Here is a 21,386-nt window from a genome sequence, read left to right as displayed (position 1 = left end):
ATTCTTCCTATTCAAAATGAGAGTTTATTCTATGACTTCATTACGTGTAACTTTCTGAAGTCGTTTCTCGGTGGGCATATTGAAGTATTTAAATTGCGGACAAGAGCATCAATCTCTCTGGGGGCGGGGGATGGCACTGCACAGTGCATGGGGCATTCGCAGATTTCCAGCTGTAACTCCTGCCTCCCTACAACGACCCACTGGTCAATCTCAGGGCTGCACCCTGCAACTTATACCTGTACCTGAGTGTTGCAAAATTATCCTAGAGACAGACAGCCCAGGTAAGCAGTCGTCAAGGGTTCTGTCTGCAGATGGGAGCCAACTTACCGTTCACCAAGAGACCCAGACAGAAATCGAAGTTCATTGGCACCAAACATCTGAATTACTCCAAGGATCACGTAGTGCCTTTTTACATCCAGGCCACTGCCCGGCTGGCCTGCCCCTTCATTCCCCTCTGGGGTCAGGCCCACGTGGTACATGAGGGAAGTCCTAGGAAGACAGCCCTAACACGGCCCCCTTGGCATTGGCGCCTGCACTGTCACTCCACTCAAGCCACCCTGGCCGCCTCCTTGCTCTTGCCACACAACAGACACGCTCCGGGCTCAGAGCTTTCGCAATTGCTGTTGCCTGGGCCTGCAACATGTTTCCGGGCGGCGGCACTGTTCATCCCTTCACTCACTCCATCGGGGTCTGTGCTTAGAAACCACACTACCAGAGGCCTTCCCTGAGGAGTCTCTGAAGGAGCAAGGTCTTGCCTCTTCATCCATTCACCGTTCTGGACTCCTCTGCAAGGGCACCACCACCCAGAGTGCATCTGCTTGTTGGTTGTCACCTCCCTCACTAAAATGCAAGCACCACCAGAGCGCTCGCTCTTCACCCTGTGTCCCCAGGGCAGAGCACACCTAGACAGGCAAGAATAAATGAATAAACAATGTTGTTCCTCCTAGACTGATTTCCCAGCAGCCTGGGTTCTGTGAACGTCCTTGAACTTGCCCTTCTGGGCCACCTATGTGGCCGCTGGTCTGGCTCCTAAACTAAGCAAGGAGTTATGTGGAAATATTTATTCTTTTTGACAGTAATGGGTTGAAGGGAGAGGGCGGGTGTAATTTTCAGTTTGACTGCGAGGCCTAGAATGGTTTGAAATGAGTAATGGGAACACAAAAAAACCCTCATCCCACCCGCTCTCCGGGACCGCTGCTGTCCCACGCCCCGGCTCAGGTGACCGGCCTGAGCAAGGTGCGGCGACAGCAAGGTGCCACGACCGCCCGGCGGCGAAAGGGCGGACGAGGCAAAGGCAGGCGAGGGCTCAGGTTCACGAGCATGCAGGCGAGTTCAAGAGTAGAACCGCAAACCCTTAAGCGGGACCTCTGACCGGACGCCCTCCTGCAGCTCTTCTCTTTGCGGTGACCCTGGCCCCACCCCCTCCGCCCCCGCTCAGCGGCAGCCCGACCTCACCTTTGACCCTTTCTCCCACGCTCCCCTCCTCCCCGCCCCGCCAGCCCCCGCCGTTCCCTTTATTACCCTCTTTCCCTTGACCTCCGGTTGTTCCGAGTCTGCAGCCCGGAGACCTCGCCTTCCCAAATCCCGACCCAGCCACCGCCCGCCCTCAATGCCCCTCTTAAGAGCTCGGTCGCCCCCGATATCCAGGTCTGGCTGCGGAGGCCAAACCGGGGTCTGCCTTGGGGGACCAGGAGCCCACCCCACCCGGCGTCCGGTCCCTTCCTTCCTTGCACCTGGCGGAGCAGCCCCCGCCCCTCTCCCGGCTCCAGGAAGCCCTGGGGGTAGGGGGGGGGCTGTAGACAAAGGGCGCCAGGGTCCGAGAACCCAGGGGTCCCGCAACCCGCTCCCCTGCCCTCTCCTCACTCAGGCACAGCTGCGCTGCCTGAAAGTGACAGCGGATACCCTTAGACGCGCCCTCCTCCCCAGGAACGCTCAGCTTCCTCTTCCCCTCCTCCCAATCCTGCTCGCGCTGGCGGCCCGACGGGGGTCCGCGCGAGAGCCCCAAACCCTGGCAACCCCGCCTCCAGCCCCGAGACGCCCGGCTGAAACTCGGAAGGGACTCTGGACTGCAAAGCCCCGTGGGGGAGGGGGAGGGCGGTGGCGCCCGCCGGGAGCCAGGGGAGGGGTCTCTCGGAAGGGCGTCTCAACTCCCCGCCCCCTCGGGGAGCTGTTGCATCAGCTCCGAGATCCCCAGTTAACGAAAAGTAGTCTCCACCAGGCCGGGAAGGTGACGGGCAGTAGAGCCGCCGCCAGGAGGCAGCACTTAACCAAAAATATCCTGTCTTAGGGTGCCAGAGAGGTTGGAGTCCCCAAAGCATCCTTCATCTGAAGAGTCTGTCAGCGTGGACCCAACAAAAGAGGGAGTTGCTGGGCTCTGGAAACACTTTTTTCACCATGTTTTTAAGGCTTAAAGATGACTTGTGGGGCTCCTGGGTGGCTCAGTAGGTTAAGAGTCCGCCTTCGGCGGGGGTCATGATCCCAGGGTCCTGGGATCGAGCCCCGCATCCGGCTCCCTGCTCTGAGGGAAAACCTGCTTCTCCCTCTCCGACTCCCCCTGCTTGTGTTCCCTCCCTCGCTGTGTCTCTCTCTGTCAAATAAATAAATAAAATCTTTTTTTTTTAAAGATGACTTGTAAATACTATGATTTTTTTACACCTTTTGGGCAAACTTTGGCATTTTTTAAAGCCAGCATTGTCGGGTGCCTGGGTGGCTCAGTTGGTTAAGCGACTGCCTTCGGCTCAGGTCATGATCCTGGAGTCCCCGGATCGAGTCCCACATCGGGCTCCCTGCTCAGCGGGGAGTCTGCTTCTCCCTCTGACCCTCTCCCCTCTCGTGCTCTCTATCTCTCATTCTCTCTCTCTCAAATAAATAAATAAAATCTTTAAAAAAAAAATAAAATAAAATAAAGCCAGCATTGTCACTCTGCAGAGATTCACAAGAGCCACCCACCTACAAGACCAGCCTCATTTGGAAAGGCACACAGCTGAGAGACTTCCCAGCTGCCAGGCAAGAAAAAAAGAGTGTAGCCCGAGGTCATAATTTACCCATCTTGAAGCTGGGTGATTTAACACAAAATTTAGCCCGAACTGATTTAGCAGCCATGAGAAAAGAAAGGGAATACGTTACGATAAATTATGTGATAAGGAAATAATATGCAAAGCAATGTATTGTGTGAGGGCTAGCCTTTAGCTCCCACACTTCTTGCATGGGGTGTCAGTGATTTAATTGTTGAGCTGTCCTAAGAAGGAAGATATTGAAGGAATGTAAAATAAGATACTTCCCAAATAGTTTGCTCTTCTTCAACCTTCAGTTTGGTCAGAAGCATGCAAAAAAAGGAGAACAAGTTACAAAATAAGGTGGAATTGGTCACCCTGAGTCAGTTTCACTGACATTTTCTCCAGTGTCATTGGAGATTATTCATCTCAACAGTTTAAAAAGCACCTAATTTCCCAGGAGCACCTGGCTGGCTTAGTCGGTGACTCTTGCTCTCGGGGTCCTAAGTTTGAGTCCCACTCTGGGCATAGAGATTATGTAATTTAAATTTTTTTTAAATTTTTTAATAAAAATAAAAAATAAAATGCTCCTAATTTCTCAGAGCAGTGCACTTGTACAAAATTTACTGTGTACAGACCATACAGAAGGATATTTGAATAAACATGTTGGACAAAACATGAGTGGACAACGAAATATTAAAACCAAATGCAGGCTGTGATGCCCTTGAGTGGCAAAGGAGTTTAAGAGAGGAAAGACATGAAGCTCAGACTCCTGATGCTTCTTGTTGCTCTTAACGCCAGCCTTTGCCAGATGAAGTCAAGAGTCTGAAAGACCTCTAGTTTGGGATGATGAAGCCGCTTTCCTGTGGCTTGAGTCTAGTGAAGTCATTAAGGAGTGCTGTCCACTTGCCAGACCCCCTCCCCTGCGACAGTGTTCCATGAGGTCACCGAGAATGCTACTGATGTCAGCTGTCAGCACTAATGTTCCTTCTCTCTCGTTCTCAAAGTCCTAACCCATATTTCCTGCTATTTACAACCCATGGACTATCCACATCACACCAACCACGTCAAAGGCTGAACTTGTCTTCCTTCCAAAGACCTTTCCCCTCCCAGATTTCTCAGTTTTCCCAATTAACTTCCCATCCTGCCCCCAAAGTTCTCCAGCTCTGGCTCCTTGACTCCTACAGCTATTAAAGTATTGAATGTGCTCATTTCTGCCTATGGAATTTATATTATTCACATTATTTGTTCACCTTAATGTGTGTGCCCTCTTTTATAATTTTGCAAACCCATGGTGTCCCCCTAGTGTGTGAGCTACTGGAAGATAGGAGTATTGCTGCTTCAATTCCTTATATAGTGTTGGTGGTACTACCAGCTTGTCATCTTTCCTGTCAATCTTGAATGTTGACACTAAGGTTATTTTTCCAGCCCTTGCCTTCTAGTATTTGACTTGCCAACTGTAAACTATGTAATGGGATTCCAAGTGCTGTCTACCTCAGCTGTCTTTCTCAGAATCAGCCAAAGGTATACGAAGCCAGGCCTGGGAAAGCGGCATTCAATCATTATTGCAACTGTAAAACAATAAATCCACAGCCACGTTTTGATTCAATTTCCTGATCTCTGAAAACTACAAGCCATCTGTACAATGATTGTTTCCTGGACTGTCTTATCTACTTTACAGTTTATTATGAAAATCATGTGAAATCACTTATATAGAAGTGTTTCCATAAGTGAAAATGAAGTGTATGAATGTAAGATGGCGATAGTTCTTTATTGTCTTCTTGCCCTTGCTTAGTTTTGGGGATCCATCTGTTGGCTTATAGCCAAGGTTCTTTTGTTCCCATCCTTTCTTCTGGTTCAGCCCTAGCCTATACCACTCTTACTGTTATTGAAACAGCTGCTTTTACTTCTTAAACCAGGATCCACCCTTCCCCTCTTTCAAAGCATAGCTCAGAGTCACCTCCTGTGGAAAAACTTCCCAGTCATGCAGAAGGAAATGATAAACTTCCAGATAGGCCATTGCACCACTCCCTCAGTTTCTCCCAGCCCCCAGAGTAATGGGCACTTTTGTAGGAGCTTCACCATGTATAAAGCATTTGCACTTACATTATCATTCTTTAATGTTTTCAGAAATGTGATATATTAAGGGTTTTTTTCAATGAAGAAATTAAGAATAAATGAATTCCCCAAGACAAATAATGATTAAAAAGGGGGGAAGGAGTCACAGATCTGGGTTTACTATGTACTTATACAGTGTAGTCCCATCTTATCCACAGAGGATACTCTCCAAGAACCCCAGTGGATGTCTGAAACCGTGGATACTACCAAACCCTATGTATGTTTTTTTCCTATACAGACATACCTATGATAAAGTTTAATTTATAAGTTAGGCATAGCAAGAGATTAACAACAATAAGAAAAAGTTATAACAATATACTGTAATAAAAGTTATGTGAATGCGGTCTCTCTCAAAATATCTTACTGTACTGGAGCCCCTGGGTGGTGCGGTCGGTTAAGCATGGTTTCGGCTCTGGTTCTAATCTCAGGGCTGTAAGACCGACTCCTCGCTCAGCACGGAGTCTGCTTAGGACTCTGTCTCCTTCTCCCTCTGCTCCTCTACAATCTCAGCGGTACTATTACAGTAATGTGTGTGATTATTGTCTTCTCTCTCTAGACCCGGGGCTCTTATCAGAATAGTGAAGATGTCTGTCTTGCTCTCCATAGAATCCCCTGCTCCTAATACAATGCTTGTCACATATAAGCTCTTCAATTTTGTTGAATAAACAAGGACTGAAACCCAAATTTTCGTATTCATTCTAGATTTGACTGGGAAATCTTAGGCTGGGAAAAACGTTACACTGATGCAGAAGAAGGCAGAATGAAGTAAATACTCCTCTAAGATAATGGCATAAATTCCAAAGGACTAGACACCGCTGCGCAGAGGTGGCCGGAGGAGTTCAAAATGGTTCAGTCTAGGACACGACTTCCACTGAAGACGTAGCCATTACTGGCGATTCATACGCAGACCAACCGCTCTCCCCCCAAAAACCCGGACCACACTCCTGTCCCCTCTTCCGTACAGTGCCCCAAGATGGCGGGGCCCATGATTGAATCCCAGATTCAAGATGGCGGCTTCCGACTTCCCCTGCAGCGTCGCGCGTGGCCACCGAGGCCACGCCCACTTCCGGCACCGCGGCCTCAGTATGGCAGCTTTAGGTACGCTGCTTTTGAGTAAGTAGGCGTGGAGTCGGTGGGCTCGGGAGTCCGCGGGGCCAAGTCTAGGACCCCTGAGTCGGCTGCATGGCCTCTGCTCCAATTCTGCCATTTTCCCTGCAGGTGTCCGGAGGCTGCACAGCAGCGTGGCGGCTCGGGCGGGCAGCCAGTGGCGACTCCAGTGAGTGCCGGTCTAGTGCGGGTCTGGGGGGTATTGGGGGGGTAGTGGGAAGCCAGAAGCGGGGCCGAATCCTCACCGTACTGTTTTTCTCCACCCAGGCAGGGCCTGGCTGCCAACCCCTCCGGCTACGGGCCCCTTACGGAGCTCCCGGACTGGTCTTACGCGGGTGAGCGCTGACCTGACAGTTAATTCAGTTTCGCCCAGAGGGAACGCCCCTGGACGGAGGGCGGCGGGAGAAGGGGGTCAAGGTGGGGATGTGTCTGAGTGGACAACGTATTGACCTTTATATTTGGAGTTGGGGGAAGAAGCCCAGTTGTTTATTTTGTAAATTAAACTAGGCCTATGGAAAGTAAAGCTAGACAGGATCTTGTGGGGATGAGCAGAAGATAATTCTAATTTGGGACGCCCCGGGGGAGGGAGTGACAAGATTTTTACGTTTCTCGTGGTGGGACGGTTTTTTAAAAAAGTTAGAAAGACCCACCGTTCAGTGTGGTGAGTACATTGTTGAAAATTTGGTACCAAATGGAGGGAGAACTCTTTGAAAGGCTGCCTAAGTGAACATCTCAGAGAGAGGGGTTAGAAGGGTGAGGATTGAGGATGGAGGGCTCCTTTCAGAAAAGTTTCTTCTCTTTACTTAGGGGGGATAAAAAAAAAAAGAAGAAGAAAAAGGAAAGAAAGAAAAAATAGGTATTACCCCTAGAAGGGAGGGATCTTAGAAAAGTTGAAGCCACTCCCCACTCCCAATATGGGACTCCAGTTTACAGGTGGGAAAATTGAGGCCTCAGAGTTCCTGTGATCACACAGCTAAGTAATAGCAAAGCAAGGACTAGAACTGGGTAGGGGCAAGGCCCCCTTCAACAGGACAGAAACCTGGATACTAATACCCTGTTGGATTCTATAGGAGTAGGATCCTGAGAAGGATGGTAAAGATTTTTTCCACTTGTTACTTACTGCAGGAAACCCAGCATCTCCTAAAAGTAGTATGGAATATTGGAAAGACTCTGGAATTGATTCTTAATTCAGGCTTCTCTACTTGCTGACATTGTGGTCTTGGACATGTTACTTAATTGTATCTCTCAGTTTCCACAAAACTTTTGGGCGAAGTTTTCACTGTTTCTTATTTTGTAGAAAGTAAGTGTCCTTTTTCTTCATCTTCATTATAAATTTCAGGTCGATACTGCATTTTTCACCAAGTCAGCAGGTATTTCTGGAATTTGTAGGATGTGCTTATGTGCTTACACTGTACTACAGTGAAACCTAGGGACATAGTCTGTGAAAGTCTAGCTGAGAAAACAGCATGGACATTTTAAAAATTAAATAATAGGGGCGCCTGGGTGGCTCAGCCGGTTAAGCATCTGCCTTTGGCTCAAGTCATGATCTTGGGGTCCTGGGATTGAGCCCCACATCAGGCTCCCTGCTCAGCAGGAAGTCTCCTTCTCCCTCTGCCCCTCCCCCCACTCATGCTGTCCCCCGCGGGTATGCTGTCTCTCTCTCAAATAAAATCTTAAAAAATAATAATATGTCATTGCTCTACCCCTTTCCAAAAGAATTTGAGATGGCCAAATAAAGCAAAAAACCAGTAGTACGATAAATGTCCCAAGGCAAATAGATGAATATTAAGTCATTGGTAGGCACTTTTTTTTTTAAGATTTTATTTATTTATTTGAGAGCGAGTGAGCGAGCCAGAGTGACCACAAGCAGGGGGAGGGGCAGAGGGAGAGGGAAAAGCAGACTTCCTGCTGAGCAGGGAGTCTGATGCAGTGAGCTCCATCTAGGGACTCCAGGATTGTGAGCCGAAGGCAGATGCTTACTGAGCCACCCAGGTGCCCCAGTAGGCACTTCTTTCAGGAGAGGGGTAACAGAGTTGAAGAGGTCAGAGTAGGGTTTCTGGGCAGATAGAGCTTAAGGGGGGGGGCCCTAAGGACAAGAACTGGGCTGAAAGGAAAGGAAAAGAGAGTATTTCATTGAGGAGTGAGATGGAATTTAGCAGACTCATGATGAGTAGAACAGTGATCAGATTGCCTGAGTGGAGGGTTTCTAAAGATAAAACAGGAGAGGGGCGCCTGGGTGGCTCAGTCAGTTAAGCATTAGACTTTTGATTTTGGTTTAGGTCATGATCTCACGGTCGAGATCTTGAGATTAAGTCCCAGACTGAGCCCAAGTCAGGCTCTGCACTCCGTGGGGAGTCTGCTTGAGATTTTCTCCCTCTCCCTCCGCCCCTCCCCCTGCACGCGCTCTCTTTCAAATAAATAAAAACTTTGTGGGGGGGGGGAGATAAAACGAGATTCAGCACTGCAAAGGACCATTCCAGGATAACGAGGGGTAAGTGAAATAGAGTAGGAGTATGCCTCAGAGCTTATTCTTGGCATACCTTACCCTTGACACTAAGGGATGGGTTTTTGGAGAATGAGGCCACCACGGCTGTGAAATGGGAGAGACGAACTAGAGACCGGTTCTTCCCTCATTCCTATTCCAGTGCCTTCACAGGGTGCTGCCAGCCATCTCTAATACCTGTCTTTTTCTTCACTTCCATGTACAGATGGCCGCCCCGCACCTCCAATGAAAGGCCAGCTTCGAAGAAAAGCCCAAAGGGAGAAGTTTGCAGTAAGTGGCTACAGCCCCAATCAGGGCAACCTGTGTGTACTTGGAGGGAAAAAAATTACACTAATTTGGCTTGAGCTGTGCTGACACCTAAGCTCACACGTACCCTCTACCCCAGCGTTTTAACAGCTAGAGGTTTTTATGGTAGTGCGAGAAGGGAGGAAGAGAGTGGGGCACTCCCAGGGCCGGAACCAGTAGTAGCCATTCTGCCCCGCATTTTGCCTCCTCCTGCTTCCCATCCCAGGACCCGGTCCCCTAACCCAGTCAGCAGTGTCATTTTCCAGCTGAAACCTCTGACTTTGATCTGTGAGTGAAAGGATATATGGTGCAGAGCTCAAGCCCCAGATGTTATCCACCCTGTTTTCCTGTCTGTTTCAGAGACGAGTTGTACTGCTGTCACAGGAAATGGATGCTGGATTACAGGCATGGCAGCTTAGGCAGCAGGAGAAGTTGCAGGAAGAGGAAAGGAAGCAGAAAAATGCTCTTAAACCCAAAGGGGCTCTCCTGCAGAACCCACGACCACGTCAGTAAAAAGCAGTCCCTGTCTCCCTTTCCCAGCCTCTCTCTGGCTTTCTTCTCTATCACCTCCATGCCTCATCCCAGCCAGGAGAGAGAACCTTCACATTCCCCATCTGTCTTCAGAGCACAGGAGCTTGGACACTGAGAAGAACCGCCCACAAGATCACTGCCTGGAGGAGTTGGCCTAGTTGCCCTCATCCCTGGCCCCATTCCAGTTCAGTAGACTCTTGCTCTGGGATACTCACCCCCTTTGCAGGCCACAGGACTGGCCCACCTGTGAACAGTAGCTGCCCTGCGAGCATGGAAAAGGGGTAGCAGCTCTCCTGGTTTTAGCCAGCCACTCAAACCTTTAACAGCCTGTACACAGCTCAAGCTGCATGCAGTTACTCATTTAATAAATGTTTTGATGAAAAAGGCTTTCCGGCTGAGGTCCATTTCTTGGCAAGCAACTGGTGTCAGTTTTCCTCAACTTCCGATACATGGCCCAAGAGGATACCCCCACTGGGAAGGCTGACATGGGAAGAACCAGACTTGGGTGTTGCATGTCTGCCGAAGAGTTGGATCCTGAGGTTTCTGTGGTTCTGGCTGAATTCCAGAGCCTGGTCAGAGAGAGGCCTGTACCTCTCGACCCCAATTTGTGTAGGGGAGCCCTGGAGGTGCTCAGCCCCCAATCGGTCACTGTGGCATAGATACGCAATATCCATCGTATATCTCCCGCAAACCCATAAGCTGCCGAGGGCCCAGGGGAACCTTTCCCATTTTTTTTTTTAAAGATTTTATTTATTTATTTGAGAGAGAGAATGAGATAGAGCATGAGAGGGTCAGAGGGAGAAGCAGACTCCCTGCTGAGCAGGGGGTCCAATGCTGGCCTCGATCCCGGGACTCCAGGATCATGACCTGAGCCGAAGGCAGTTGCTTAACCAACTGAGCCACCCAGGCGCCCCAACCTTTCCCATTATTGATCATGGATTCTGGGAGAAAAGGGCCTCTGCTCCCATTACAATACAGAGCACTGGGCTTTCCTTCCATTTTCCTGCCACAAACTTGTAATATTTCCTGGATCTCTAGTATTGCTGGAGCTTCCTACCTGATGTAAATTCTGTCCAGCCTCCTTTATTCCTTGCCTTGCTTTCTTTCCCTCCCTTCTTGCCCCCACTACCTCCTTCCTCTCTCGCTGACCAATGCAATTCTGGGATCTTAGATTTCGCTGATGGTCGAGTTTTCTGTCTCCCACACTTTTCCTGCTTCTGTTGGGCTGCTTTTCCAGATCTAGCTCCCAGCCTCTTATCTGTCTCTTCCCCACTGTCAGCTTCAGCTCTCCCTCCCCCTTCCCTGGTTCTCCTCCTTCCCTGCCTATCTCCACCTTTTGTTCTCTTGTTTAGTCAGTCCCTGAAGATTTTACTCCTCAAGGAATTGCCTTTTTCCACTGTGGAGGGGAAACTAAACCCCAAAGTCTGAACTCCCAATCTCTCTTGTCTAACAGTTTCCCTGAACTTGATTTGCCTTTCCCCACATTCCATGGCCCTACACCTCCTTCCTCCCCAGCCAGATTGCAAATGATAATTAAGGGAGTGCATTTGTCTTTTCCACAAGGCTGGGACCAGCGTGGGTATGGAGTTGATTGGTGGGTGGTTGGGTTTTGTTACTGTTGCAGGTTTTGAGCAGGAGAGGGATGGCGGTGGTTGTCCAGAACAAGGGGCATAGTTTCAATTTAGTTGAGCCACAGGTCCCAGCAGACAATCTCCAACCCAGGTGTGGTGGACATGGAAGACCCCTACCAGCAGCATCCCAGACTCTGAACTTGTCTGGCCCAGCCACTGAGCCTCCCAGTACTTCCCACTCTGAGGTGAAACAAACGCTGAATACCAGAGGAATCAAGCCACCTAAAATATGCTTAGGGGGAGAAAGTCTCCCACATCCCATCCCCTGGGTCCTCCCCCACACACCCACCCACCCCAGACCCCCGTCCTTAGCTGTGGCCTCAACCCCTGCAGATGGCAGCCTCCACCACAGAAAGGCAACTTAGGGGTTTTTTTTACCCGGCTCTTGGCTGTAATTGGATTCAGGCTGAAACAACCACGTCCGCACGGGAAAGGAGGGCATTGGGGCGGGGGCGGAGAGGCTGTGGGAGAAGGGAGGGACCAGAAGAGTGAGAGAGGGCTCGCGATGCAGTTCGCAGACTAAGCAGAAGAAAGATCAAAAAACGGGAAAGGGGACGAGCAAACAGGCGCTTTCAAGAACAATCCCCTCATCTCCAAGCGGACAGCGCTCGAGGAATCCAAATTCAGTGCCCACCGAAGACAAAGGCGCCCCAAGGGAGTGGCGGCGCGACCCCAGGGCTTGGGCCCCCGCCGCGGAGCCCGCACGGCTGGCTGCCGGGACGGTCGCGGACCATGTCTCCTGCCCCACGGCCCACCGGCGGTCTGCTGCTCCCCCTGCTTACGCTCGCCACCGCGTTCGCCTCCCTCAGCTCGGCCCAAAGCAGCTTCAGCCCCGAAGTAAGTGAGCTCCCCGGCCCCGCCGGCAGTCGCGCCCGCCGGGGAGGCAAGCCGGGGGTCTCCAAGGGGACAGCCCCCTCTTTGGAGAGCAGGGCGCTCGGGGTCTCGGCCGCTCCGGCCCGCAGCAATCCCCTCCCTTTCCTTTTCCTCCTCAGCTCCAAACTTCCAAGTCGATCCAACTTCTGCCTCCCCCAGCCAGCCCTCCTCCCACCCGCCGCCGACTTGCTTTCCCAGTCCTTTCCTGGGAAGAGCTTTACAGCTGGGGCCCACCCGCACCCTCCCCGGTCCCCCCCGGGCTCTGAGCTCAGCTCCAGAACCAGGAGGGAGCCTGCTAAATAGTTGGACTCCGCTCAGCCCCGGCGCTGCCCTGGTTTCTTGTCCTGTGCGCGAGTCCGTTGTTTCTTCGACTTTCCAGCCCGCCCGCGCCCGCCGGCCGGGGAAGGCTCCGGTGGACGGCGCCGCGGCTCCGGGGCCCCCCACGCTGCGCGCCTCCCGGGCGGTCCCGGCCCTCCGCGGATGCGGCCGCCGCCAGGTGGGGTCGGGGCTGGACTTCCGAGCCGCTCCGGCCCCCACCCCACCCCAACTCCGCGCCGACCCCTCTGTGTCGCGGCCCGGAGCCCCGGCGTCGAAGGTCGCGGAGCTGGCGCCCTAGCCGCCTTTCCGGACACACAAAGCTCTCCTTGTGAGCCGGCGGTTCGGCCCGGAGGCCGCCTCCTCCCTCTGCCCCCGTCACACACACACACACACACACCCCCCCCCGCAGCGGCGCCTTTAGGCTCTTCTAGTTGCTTTTCTTAATAGTTTTTCTGTGTTAATTGCAGGAAGACTGAGGGCATCGCACTGGGGAGTGGGGAGAGGGCCGGGCCCAGGGCACCCGCACATGTCTCGACTGCCTCGGTCGCCCCCCCAACCCATTCCCCGACGCTGGCCCACTGGCCCGGGAGGAAGCCGCGTGGGAGTTGTCTGGGGAGGTTTTTCCTCTCTTTCTCACTCTCTCTTATTTTGGGGTGAAGGTGGGAGACGAATTTGATCAGCTTCTTATTTTGGGCCATCCCAACCCACTCAGCCCGGCAGGGCCTGGGTGCGGTCGGGAGGGGCCGGGAAGGGCCCCAGAAGGGGGAAGGGATCTGGACTTGGCTTCCTCCCTCATGGTCCTGGCCCTGGACCCACCCCCGGAGGAAACATCTCCAGAAAGAACACACTCTCTCTGTCCCGAAGGGATCTGAGGCTAAGAAGCAAAGCGTGGCCCTAGGAGTGGGGGTGACCAGGGAGAGTGCAGATCTGCCCTGGGGCTAAGCCTGACACGGTCCAGCAGGAGGGGGCATCCTCTCTGCCTCCTGGAGCCTGGAGTCTTCATCCGAGGCCTGCAAGGAGAGCTCCTAACAAAAGAAGCCTGGGCATCTGGGGGCTGCCCACTGCCAACTTTGCCTGCCCTGCCTTCCCTCCCCTGCCCCACTAGGCCCCCTAGGGGAGGGGCAGCAGCCCTGGCTCTGTTTTAAGTGGGTCATAGGCAGTCCCAGTGCCAGAACCACCCTTTGCTTCTGGGCCACGGAGGGGTGGGAGGCAGAGGGAGGGAGGAACAGGCCCAGAGGCTCCCATCCAAGGCCTGCTAGAGTTTGCCAACGTTTCCCCCAACCCACCCACCTTCTCCAGGACTCCTAGGCCAGAGGTGGGAGGGGTTCTCTGGACTTCCCTAGGGGAATACCTCCAGACCACTCAGTTTTCAAGACAAAGCCAGCCAACCGAGTTTTTTGACCTAACATAGTTGCTCCCTCTCCAGGCCAATCTAGAGGGTGAGCTGGGGTAGCCAGGCCTCAGGCAGCCGGCTCCCTCCCACCCGGCCTCCAGAGTCCTGCACCAGCTCCAGGACGGCCCTCTCCTCCCGAGGCCTCTCTGGCACTTGGCCCTTCCCCCCACCCAGCCGCAGACACAAGAGTCCTCTCTTCTGTGGTTCCTACCTCACCTCCTAGTCTTCTCTGTGGTTCTTGCTTTGCTCAGAGCCTAGGCCTGGGAGGAGAGGGATGGGGGCACTTCCTTTCCAGGCCTCAAGGCTCTCTTGACTGCAGGGAAGTCCCTTTCTTGCCTAAGTCTCCATTTTTCTCTTTTGTATATGGGGTGGACGTTGTGGTGTGAATATTTAGACGGGCCTACTTTCTTGAAAGACTCATCAGGGAGAGGGATTTATCCCAGAGCTCCTGGATGTGGATTCTCCTCACCTCTCTGCCACCCTCCATTCTGTCATTCTGCCCTCAGAGAATTCCCCTCAGTTCCGTTCCCCGAGGGTTGAGGGGGCCTGACTTAAGCCCTCCTGACTTCCAGCTCCAGGAGTAGGCCACTCCCATCCTTCTCCAAAGCTGAAGCAGCCGCTCCCCCACCAGGGGTCATAAGCCTGGGGGGGGTGTGCCCCACAGGTGAGGCTAAGGGCAAAGGGAGTTTCCCGCGTACTTGGGCACAGGCCACAGCAGGCCTCCCATGGGCACTAGCTGTGGCATCAGCCAACACAGGTCAGGGCAAGTCTGCAGCTCCAGGGGAGAGCAACCAGGTACTGCAGCACCCTGCTCTACTCCCCCGTGGTCTACCAGAGGTTAAACTTGGCTCCCTCCTCTACCCCTGAGGAGGGACTCTCAGAGGCGGGTGGTGCTAAGGTTGTTCTGGCCAGGCCTGTTGGCTGGGGAAAGGCTGGGTTGTTTATATCTCGGGCCCTAACTCCCATCAGCCTTGGGGGATCACTTCCCAGAACCCTGTTGCAATTCTTGCCCTCGTGGGCACATGTCCCCAGTCAGCTGCTCCTGAATCACCCCCAGCCCCAATGCAGGAGCACTGCTCCACCACCAGGGCCTGGGCCTAGAGGTGAAGGGCCTCGGGAAGATCCATCCTGACGACCTGGGATAGGGGTTGTGGCACCCAACGGTGTCCTCTACGCTCCGAGCTTCCATCCTAGGCAACCTGCAGGCCCCCTCTGAACTCCTTAGGAAGGCAAAGCTGGAGCAGGGACCAAAGTAGTATCTCCACTGGAGAATCTGAGTATTTTCATATTCCATATATAACTTGGCTCATTTTACTTTTCAGGCTTTAGGAAAATACTCCATTGTTCTTGCAATAAAGGCTGTATTCTGTGTGCCTTTCAATCAAACACCGAAAACCCAACTTTATGTTAAGGCAATATGCCAGCCTTTATATTATGAACAATTCACAACATACCTCAAGTACAATACTGTCACCGAGTCTCTACCACCACCCCCATCTCCCACTCCCTCTACTAAGAACCTCAAATGGGCCTTTAGGTCCCAAGCCCTAGGTCAGATGCTTGGATGGGGAGAGAGGCAGGATCCTAGCTCTGTGGCTGGATCACGGCCCCACCACCTCCAAAGGTCCCAGTTTCCGGTCTCAGCAGCCAGCCTCAGCCCTAGCTCCTCTTCTGCTCTCTCCTTCCTAAAAAGATATCAGCTGTGAGGGTCCTGGAGGCATGGCATCCCTGTCCCAAGAGGGTCTCATACCAGGACCAAAAGAGAGCCCCCTCAGCCTCCCTGCCTCCACCCATCATGGGAACAACCCACTCGCAGGTAGGACATACTATATTTACAGGAACACTGACACAGAGGAGGAAAGTGCTGGAAGGAATCTCAGCTCTGAGAAGACATCCTAGGACTCCGTTAAGCCATTTGGGCTCCCATTCTCAAGAGTTACAGCCAAAGTCCAGAGCCGTGGCTCCCCACCCCTGTTTGAGCCCACAGCCCCGAGAGGACAAGTCATACTGGGGCCTGGGCCAGAGTTCAGGTCCAACCTGGGAACTCCTCCAGCCCCACTGCCAGAGCCAGGCTGGGAGCTCGTTGCCCTTTCCTCCTAAGCCAAGGGTGCGTGCCAGATACCAGGGGGAGGCCGAGGCTCCCCTTGGGCCAAGTGGAGATGCTTGAAGCCACATTCCTCTCCCTACAGGCCTGGCTGCAGCAGTATGGCTACCTGCCCCCCGGGGATCTGCGCACGCACACACAGCGCTCCCCCCAGTCCTTCTCAGCTGCCATTGCTGCCATGCAGAAGTTCTATGGTCTGCGTGTGACGGGCAAGGCTGATGCAGACACCATGAAGTAAGTGCTAGACCCTGGCAGGAATCCTGCGTGGCACCCAGCGACAACACTGAGCACAGGGACATGGCTACCTACACGCCTGACTCCTGCCCCCTCCCCCAACCCCACATGCTAGTCAGTCGCTGGTCCCCACCCTCTCCTATTCACCCTGACCCCATAACCTTGGCCCTTCCGAGGCCAGGCACTTCCCCTCTCCTCTGAAGACCTTTCTCTTTAATATGCTACCCTGACCACAATCCTCACTCCCTAGGGCCATGAGGCGTCCCCGCTGTGGTGTTCCCGATAAGTTTGGGGCTGAGATCAAGGCCAATGTTCGAAGGAAGCGCTATGCCATCCAGGGCCTCAAATGGCAGCATAATGAGATCACTTTCTGGTGAGTCCAGCAGGCAAGTTGCCTTTCTCACATCAGGGTCGCCCTCCCTATCAGTTGTGCTAACAGACTCTGAGGCCTCCTGTTCTACTCACCTCTATCCCTGTGAAGCATCCTTGGGAGTGGGGAGGAACGTGGCTGTAATCTTGGAGGAAGGTGCAGCCTGTGGGGGGTGCACCCCAGGGCCAGAAAGCCGAAGCCTGGGGGGCCCCTGAACCCTCAGTTCTTGGGGCAGAGGCATCCCGCACAAGGCAGCAGGAAGAGCTGGGCAGCAAAGGTGGCTGGGCGGTTCAGTCAGACCTGGGAAAGTACAGAGAAGGAGAATTGTATTGGTTGTGATCCTAATGCCCTCCCATCCTCTCCCCATGTGGCTGGACCTCAGCATCCAGAATTACACCCCCAAGGTGGGCGAGTATGCCACATTCGAGGCCATTCGCAAGGCATTCCGTGTGTGGGAGAGCGCCACACCACTTCGTTTCCGAGAGGTGCCCTATGCCTATATCCGCGAGGGCCATGAGAAGCAGGCAGACATCATGATCTTCTTCGCTGAGGGTTTCCATGGTGACAGCACGCCTTTTGATGGCGAGGGTGGCTTCCTGGCCCATGCCTACTTCCCGGGCCCCAACATCGGAGGGGACACCCACTTTGACTCTGCTGAGCCCTGGACTGTCAGGAATGAGGATCTGAATGGTGAGCGAAGTAGCCCTGGGACTCATTTATTTTGGGGAGTGTCAGTGACCATTTGTAGTGGGGGCGGTTCTCCTGCCTCCTCCCCAAACCTCAAACCCCCAAGTCTCTGGGCTACAAAGATCTCCTAGTCTGACTTCCAGTGAAAGCAGGATTCTAATTTTGCTCCACTTATATCTGGTCCCTTTGTCACCCAATAATTGACTTCCCAGTCAAAGACTTCCCACTTCTCTGGGCAAATGTCACCTCTAGCTCCTGGGAGAACCTGGGGACCAGATGGGACCTCAACTTCCCTTAATACACGCATTCCTGGGATTGGTATCTGGCCCCAGAGCACCCTCTCACTTCCATCCAGAATAGATTGCTGACTGGCTTTGTGGCTTTTTGGGTGAAAAACATGACAGGCAGGCTCGGGTGTGAAAACGAAGCCTCTGGTGGGAAAGCAGGGAGTCTGAGGGAAGGGACCCAGGCTTCCCACATCATCCTACCCATCACTCCAGGGAATGACATCTTTCTGGTGGCTGTGCACGAGCTGGGCCATGCCCTGGGCCTTGAGCATTCCAATGATCCCTCGGCCATCATGGCGCCCTTTTACCAGTGGATGGACACAGAGAACTTCGTGCTGCCCGATGACGACCGCCGGGGCATCCAGCAACTTTACGGTGAGTAATCTATGCCCACATCTGCTCCTTCTCCCCTCCTGGTCTCTCTGACCTACGCATCCCTTCCCTTCCCCCACGCCCTACGGTCCGCCCCCAACCCCACCTGACCCTGCCTCCACCCACCACCCACTCCCACTTTTTTCTTTTTTTTTTTTTTTTTACATTATTTCTTCTACATGTTTTATTCTTCTCGCACTTTTGAGTCCACCTTTCCTGTCCTTTCCCACCTGATTGCTTCAGCCTCCCCGCAAAGGGCCATCCACACCTTTCCAAGGGGATTGTCTGCCCATATGCCTGTTCTGTCCTCCCCCTCTGCCACAAAGTCTGAAGTGCCTCTCATGTTCTCTACACCAGGGAGTCAGTCAGGGTCCCCCACCAAGATGCCCCCTCAACCCAGGACGACCTCCAGGCCCTCTGTCCCCGATAAGCCCAAAAACCCCACCTATGGGCCCAACATCTGTGACGGGAACTTTGACACCGTGGCCGTGCTCCGAGGGGAGATGTTTGTCTTCAAGGTGAGAGGAAGAAGGGGGCCGCTGTGGGGGACGGTAGGGCTCTAAGCCCAGCAGGCTGGGTGGAAAGAGCAACAGGAGGACTAAGAACTAGAACCGAGACAGTGGGAAGCTTTGGGGACTGAGCCAGAGGACTAGCTATAAAACAGAACGCACTGTCCCCACCTCGACGCCTTCTAGGAGCGCTGGTTCTGGAGGGTGAGGAATAACCAAGTGATGGATGGATACCCCATGCCCATCGGCCAGTTCTGGCGGGGCCTGCCTGCATCTGTCAACACTGCCTACGAGAGGAAAGATGGCAAGTTTGTCTTCTTCAAAGGTAAGCAGGCATTCTGCCCGTGTTCTCTGGCTGATGGGGAGTCTCCTGGGAGGAGTGGGTTCCACTCAACTCCTCCGAAGACCCAAGAGCCCGAGGGGAGCCCTGATCCCGCCCTCCTTTCTCCTCTGCAGGAGACAAGCACTGGGTGTTCGACGAAGCTTCCCTGGAACCTGGCTACCCCAAGCACATCAAGGAGCTGGGCAGAGGACTGCCTACTGACAAAATCGATGCCGCTCTCTTCTGGATGCCCAACGGAAAGACCTACTTCTTCCGGGGAAACAAGTGAGACCTCAGCCCCTCGGCCCCAGGCCTCCCGCCTCAGACGCCGCCACTAGATTCCCTCGATTCTGAAGAAAGACCCACCTACCCTGGGGATGGTTCCCTGGACAAGTTAGTTGCTGGCTGAGCCTCTGCTGTTGCCTAGCAACAGACAGCCTCCATTAGGTGCCGAGTGAGTGGGAAGTGACCGGGTCACAACTGCAGACCCGGTCATTTGGCGCCTCCTGCCCCCAGCACCGTGCCTCCACCCCAGCTGCCAGGCACTGTCATTAAAGGCTACTGGCGGCTTCTTGCAGCCTGGGACCTCCCATCCACCCCCACCTTCCGCCACTTCCAGCTGCAGGCCCTCATTACTCAAAACCCCGGTCCCGCGCCCTGTCCGTAGCCACCCTTTGCTCACTGGTGAATTTAGTCCTGGGCCCCGCTACCCTCCGAGGACAGGCCCAGTGCCCGACCGCTTCCCCTCCCCTCCTCTCCCCCAGGTACTACCGTTTCAACGAGGAGCTCAGGGCAGTGGACAGCGAGTACCCCAAAAACATCAAGGTCTGGGAAGGAATCCCCGAGTCTCCCAGAGGGTCCTTCATGGGCAGCGATGAAGGTGAGGGGCGAGGGAGGTGTCCGTGAGGGGAGGATGGGGACACAGGGCTAAGGGAGAAGGGGCGGCAAGCCGGACAGGACAGTACGGTGGGGAAAGCAGTGTTGACGAGGACGCCGGAACCCTTGCCTTGTGCCAGGCTCTGAGCAAAGTGCTTTCCACACATCGGATCCCCAAGCCCCACCGCCCTCCCAGCCTGGTACTAGAACTAGCCCGGTTTACAGCTGAGGCCACTGATGTTCCCAGACGCTGAGGGATGAACTCAGCTGGCTCGCACGACTCACAGATCTTCCTCCTGCTCTTTCCCTCTCTGTGGCTCTGCCCCGCCACCTTCTTGCTGCCCCCTGCAGTCTTCACGTACTTCTACAAGGGCAACAAATACTGGAAGTTCAACAACCAGAAGCTGAAGGTAGAGCCAGGCTACCCCAAGTCAGCCCTGCGGGACTGGATGGGCTGCCCTGCAGCGGGCGGCCGGCCGGACGAGGGGACGGAGGAGGAGACGGAGGTGATCATCATCGAGGTGGACGAAGAGGGCAGCGGGGCGGTGAGCGCGGCCGCTGTGGTCCTGCCCGTGCTGCTGCTGCTCCTGGTGCTGGCAGTGGGGCTCGCCGTCGTCTTCTTCAGACGCCACGGGACCCCGAAACGACTGCTGTATTGCCAGCGCTCCCTGCTGGACAAGGTCTGACCCCCACTGCCGCCCGCCCGCGCCTACCACGAGGACTTGGCCTCTGACGGCCAGTGGCAGCAGGTGGTGGTGGGTGGGCTGCTCCCACCTGTCCCAGGCCCCCCTCCCCACCCCGCCCCCCACCTCCCTGCTTCTCTGTCCCGCCACCGCCTCTCTCAACCTCAACCCTGGCATTGCTTCTTCCCTCCATGGGTCCCCTGGGGGCTGATCAGGGGCCGCCCCTCCCAGCCCCTGTCCGCCCAGGGGCCTCTGTAGCTTGGTATGTGTCCAGCCCCATCTGAATGTCTTGGCTCTGCACTTGAAGGCAGGACCCTCAGACCTCGCTGGCAAAGGTCAGATGGGGTCATCTGCTCCTTCTCCTTTCCCTGACATAACTTTAACCTCTGAACTCTGACCTCAGGAGGCTCTGGGCACTCCAGCCCCGAAAGCCCCCAGGTGCACCCCATTGGCAACCTCCTACCACTCTTTCTGGCTTAAAGGAATCTAATCTTGTTGAGGGGGGAGACCGACCCTGAAAGAGTAGGAGCGGGTGGGGGGGGGGAGTGGGGAGGGCCACACAGCCACCCTAAGACCTTGGGAGGAAAGCTCAGAGTCAGTCCTCTCCACAAAGATCTGCCTCTGCCCCACCTGGCCCCGAGAACTTCCCCAGGAGCCTGAGCCATTAAGGGGCTGTAGAAACCCTTGACGGTCCTACCCCCACAAATGTCAGCCTTGGCTGGGGATGTCAGGGTTAGAGGAGCTGAAACCAGGGGCTGCAGCTACCGGGGTGGGGGGGGGGCCAAGGAGAGAGACTGTCTGGAGCCCTGGGGGTGAGCCTGAAGACCACAGAAAAAGAATCTTGCTCAAATGCAGGCAGCTGGGAGAAGGGACCAAGGGGCAGAGCAGTTGGGGGGATAAGACAGGACCAAAAGGCTAACCGGGGAGGTGCAGTGGGAGAGGAGGGCCGCGAGCCGGGCAGGCCAAGCCAGCAGGGCCACTGCAAGGTGGGCTGTGGTACCCAGGGGAGGGCATGTTTTATCGGAGCTCTGCGGAAGGGCCGGAGAAAGGCACACCTACTCCACGTTGGTGCCCTTCCTCCAACCAGCGTACACGTATGGGAAATGTGGGAAGCCCAGAGAAAGGAGCAGAGATGACACACATCCAGGGACTGATGACTTGGGACCTTCATGAGGGTGGCCACCTAGTTA

At 54.3% G+C, this 21,386-nt stretch overlaps 3 protein-coding genes across 5 annotated transcripts in view; 2 read left to right on the top strand and 1 right to left on the bottom strand.

Annotated features, from left to right (window-relative positions):
* Positions 1–16,705, bottom strand: part of SLC7A7 (solute carrier family 7 member 7) — a 45,236-nt gene extending 28,531 nt beyond the window's left edge. The window contains exon 1 of one of the 2 annotated variants that reach the window (XM_028114783.2): positions 16,556–16,705. The gene's annotated coding sequence lies outside the window, so the exon portion shown is untranslated. Of the gene's footprint in view, positions 1–327; positions 420–16,555 lie in introns of those variants that run through there. The other variant, XM_028114781.2, reaches the window with a different exon arrangement.
* On the top strand, positions 6,119–9,924 carry MRPL52 (mitochondrial ribosomal protein L52). 2 transcript variants are annotated; one of them, XM_028114787.2, is made up of 5 exons: positions 6,119–6,209; positions 6,330–6,387; positions 6,486–6,553; positions 8,927–8,991; positions 9,367–9,924. In XM_028114787.2, exons 1-5 carry the CDS (start codon positions 6,119–6,121, stop codon positions 9,517–9,519), a joined length of 435 nt encoding a protein of 144 aa, XP_027970588.2. In that variant the 3' UTR covers positions 9,520–9,924. The 2 variants fall into 2 exon arrangements, with proteins under 2 accessions (XP_027970588.2, XP_027970587.2); XM_028114786.2 differs by having other exon boundaries at positions 6,119–6,224.
* Positions 11,651–20,704, top strand: MMP14 (matrix metallopeptidase 14). Its single transcript, XM_028114784.2, has 10 exons — positions 11,651–12,005; positions 15,942–16,090; positions 16,341–16,463; positions 16,843–17,150; positions 17,648–17,809; positions 18,164–18,324; positions 18,502–18,640; positions 18,772–18,922; positions 19,402–19,517; positions 19,865–20,704. The coding sequence occupies exons 1-10, from the start codon at positions 11,901–11,903 to the stop codon at positions 20,197–20,199; spliced, it is 1,749 nt and encodes a 582-aa protein (XP_027970585.1). The 5' UTR covers positions 11,651–11,900; the 3' UTR covers positions 20,200–20,704.
* The last annotated feature ends 682 nt before the right edge of the window (positions 20,705–21,386 follow it).

The sequence above is a fragment of the Eumetopias jubatus genome, unplaced genomic scaffold (genome assembly GCF_037043125.1).
Source record: "Eumetopias jubatus isolate StellerSeaLion01/CBP00866 unplaced genomic scaffold, mEumJub1_p1.0 scaffold_7, whole genome shotgun sequence".
Classification (NCBI taxonomy): Eukaryota; Metazoa; Chordata; class Mammalia; order Carnivora; family Otariidae; genus Eumetopias; species Eumetopias jubatus.
Note: the sequence above shows the minus strand (reverse complement) of the source record. Positions and strands in the feature narration are given on the sequence as shown.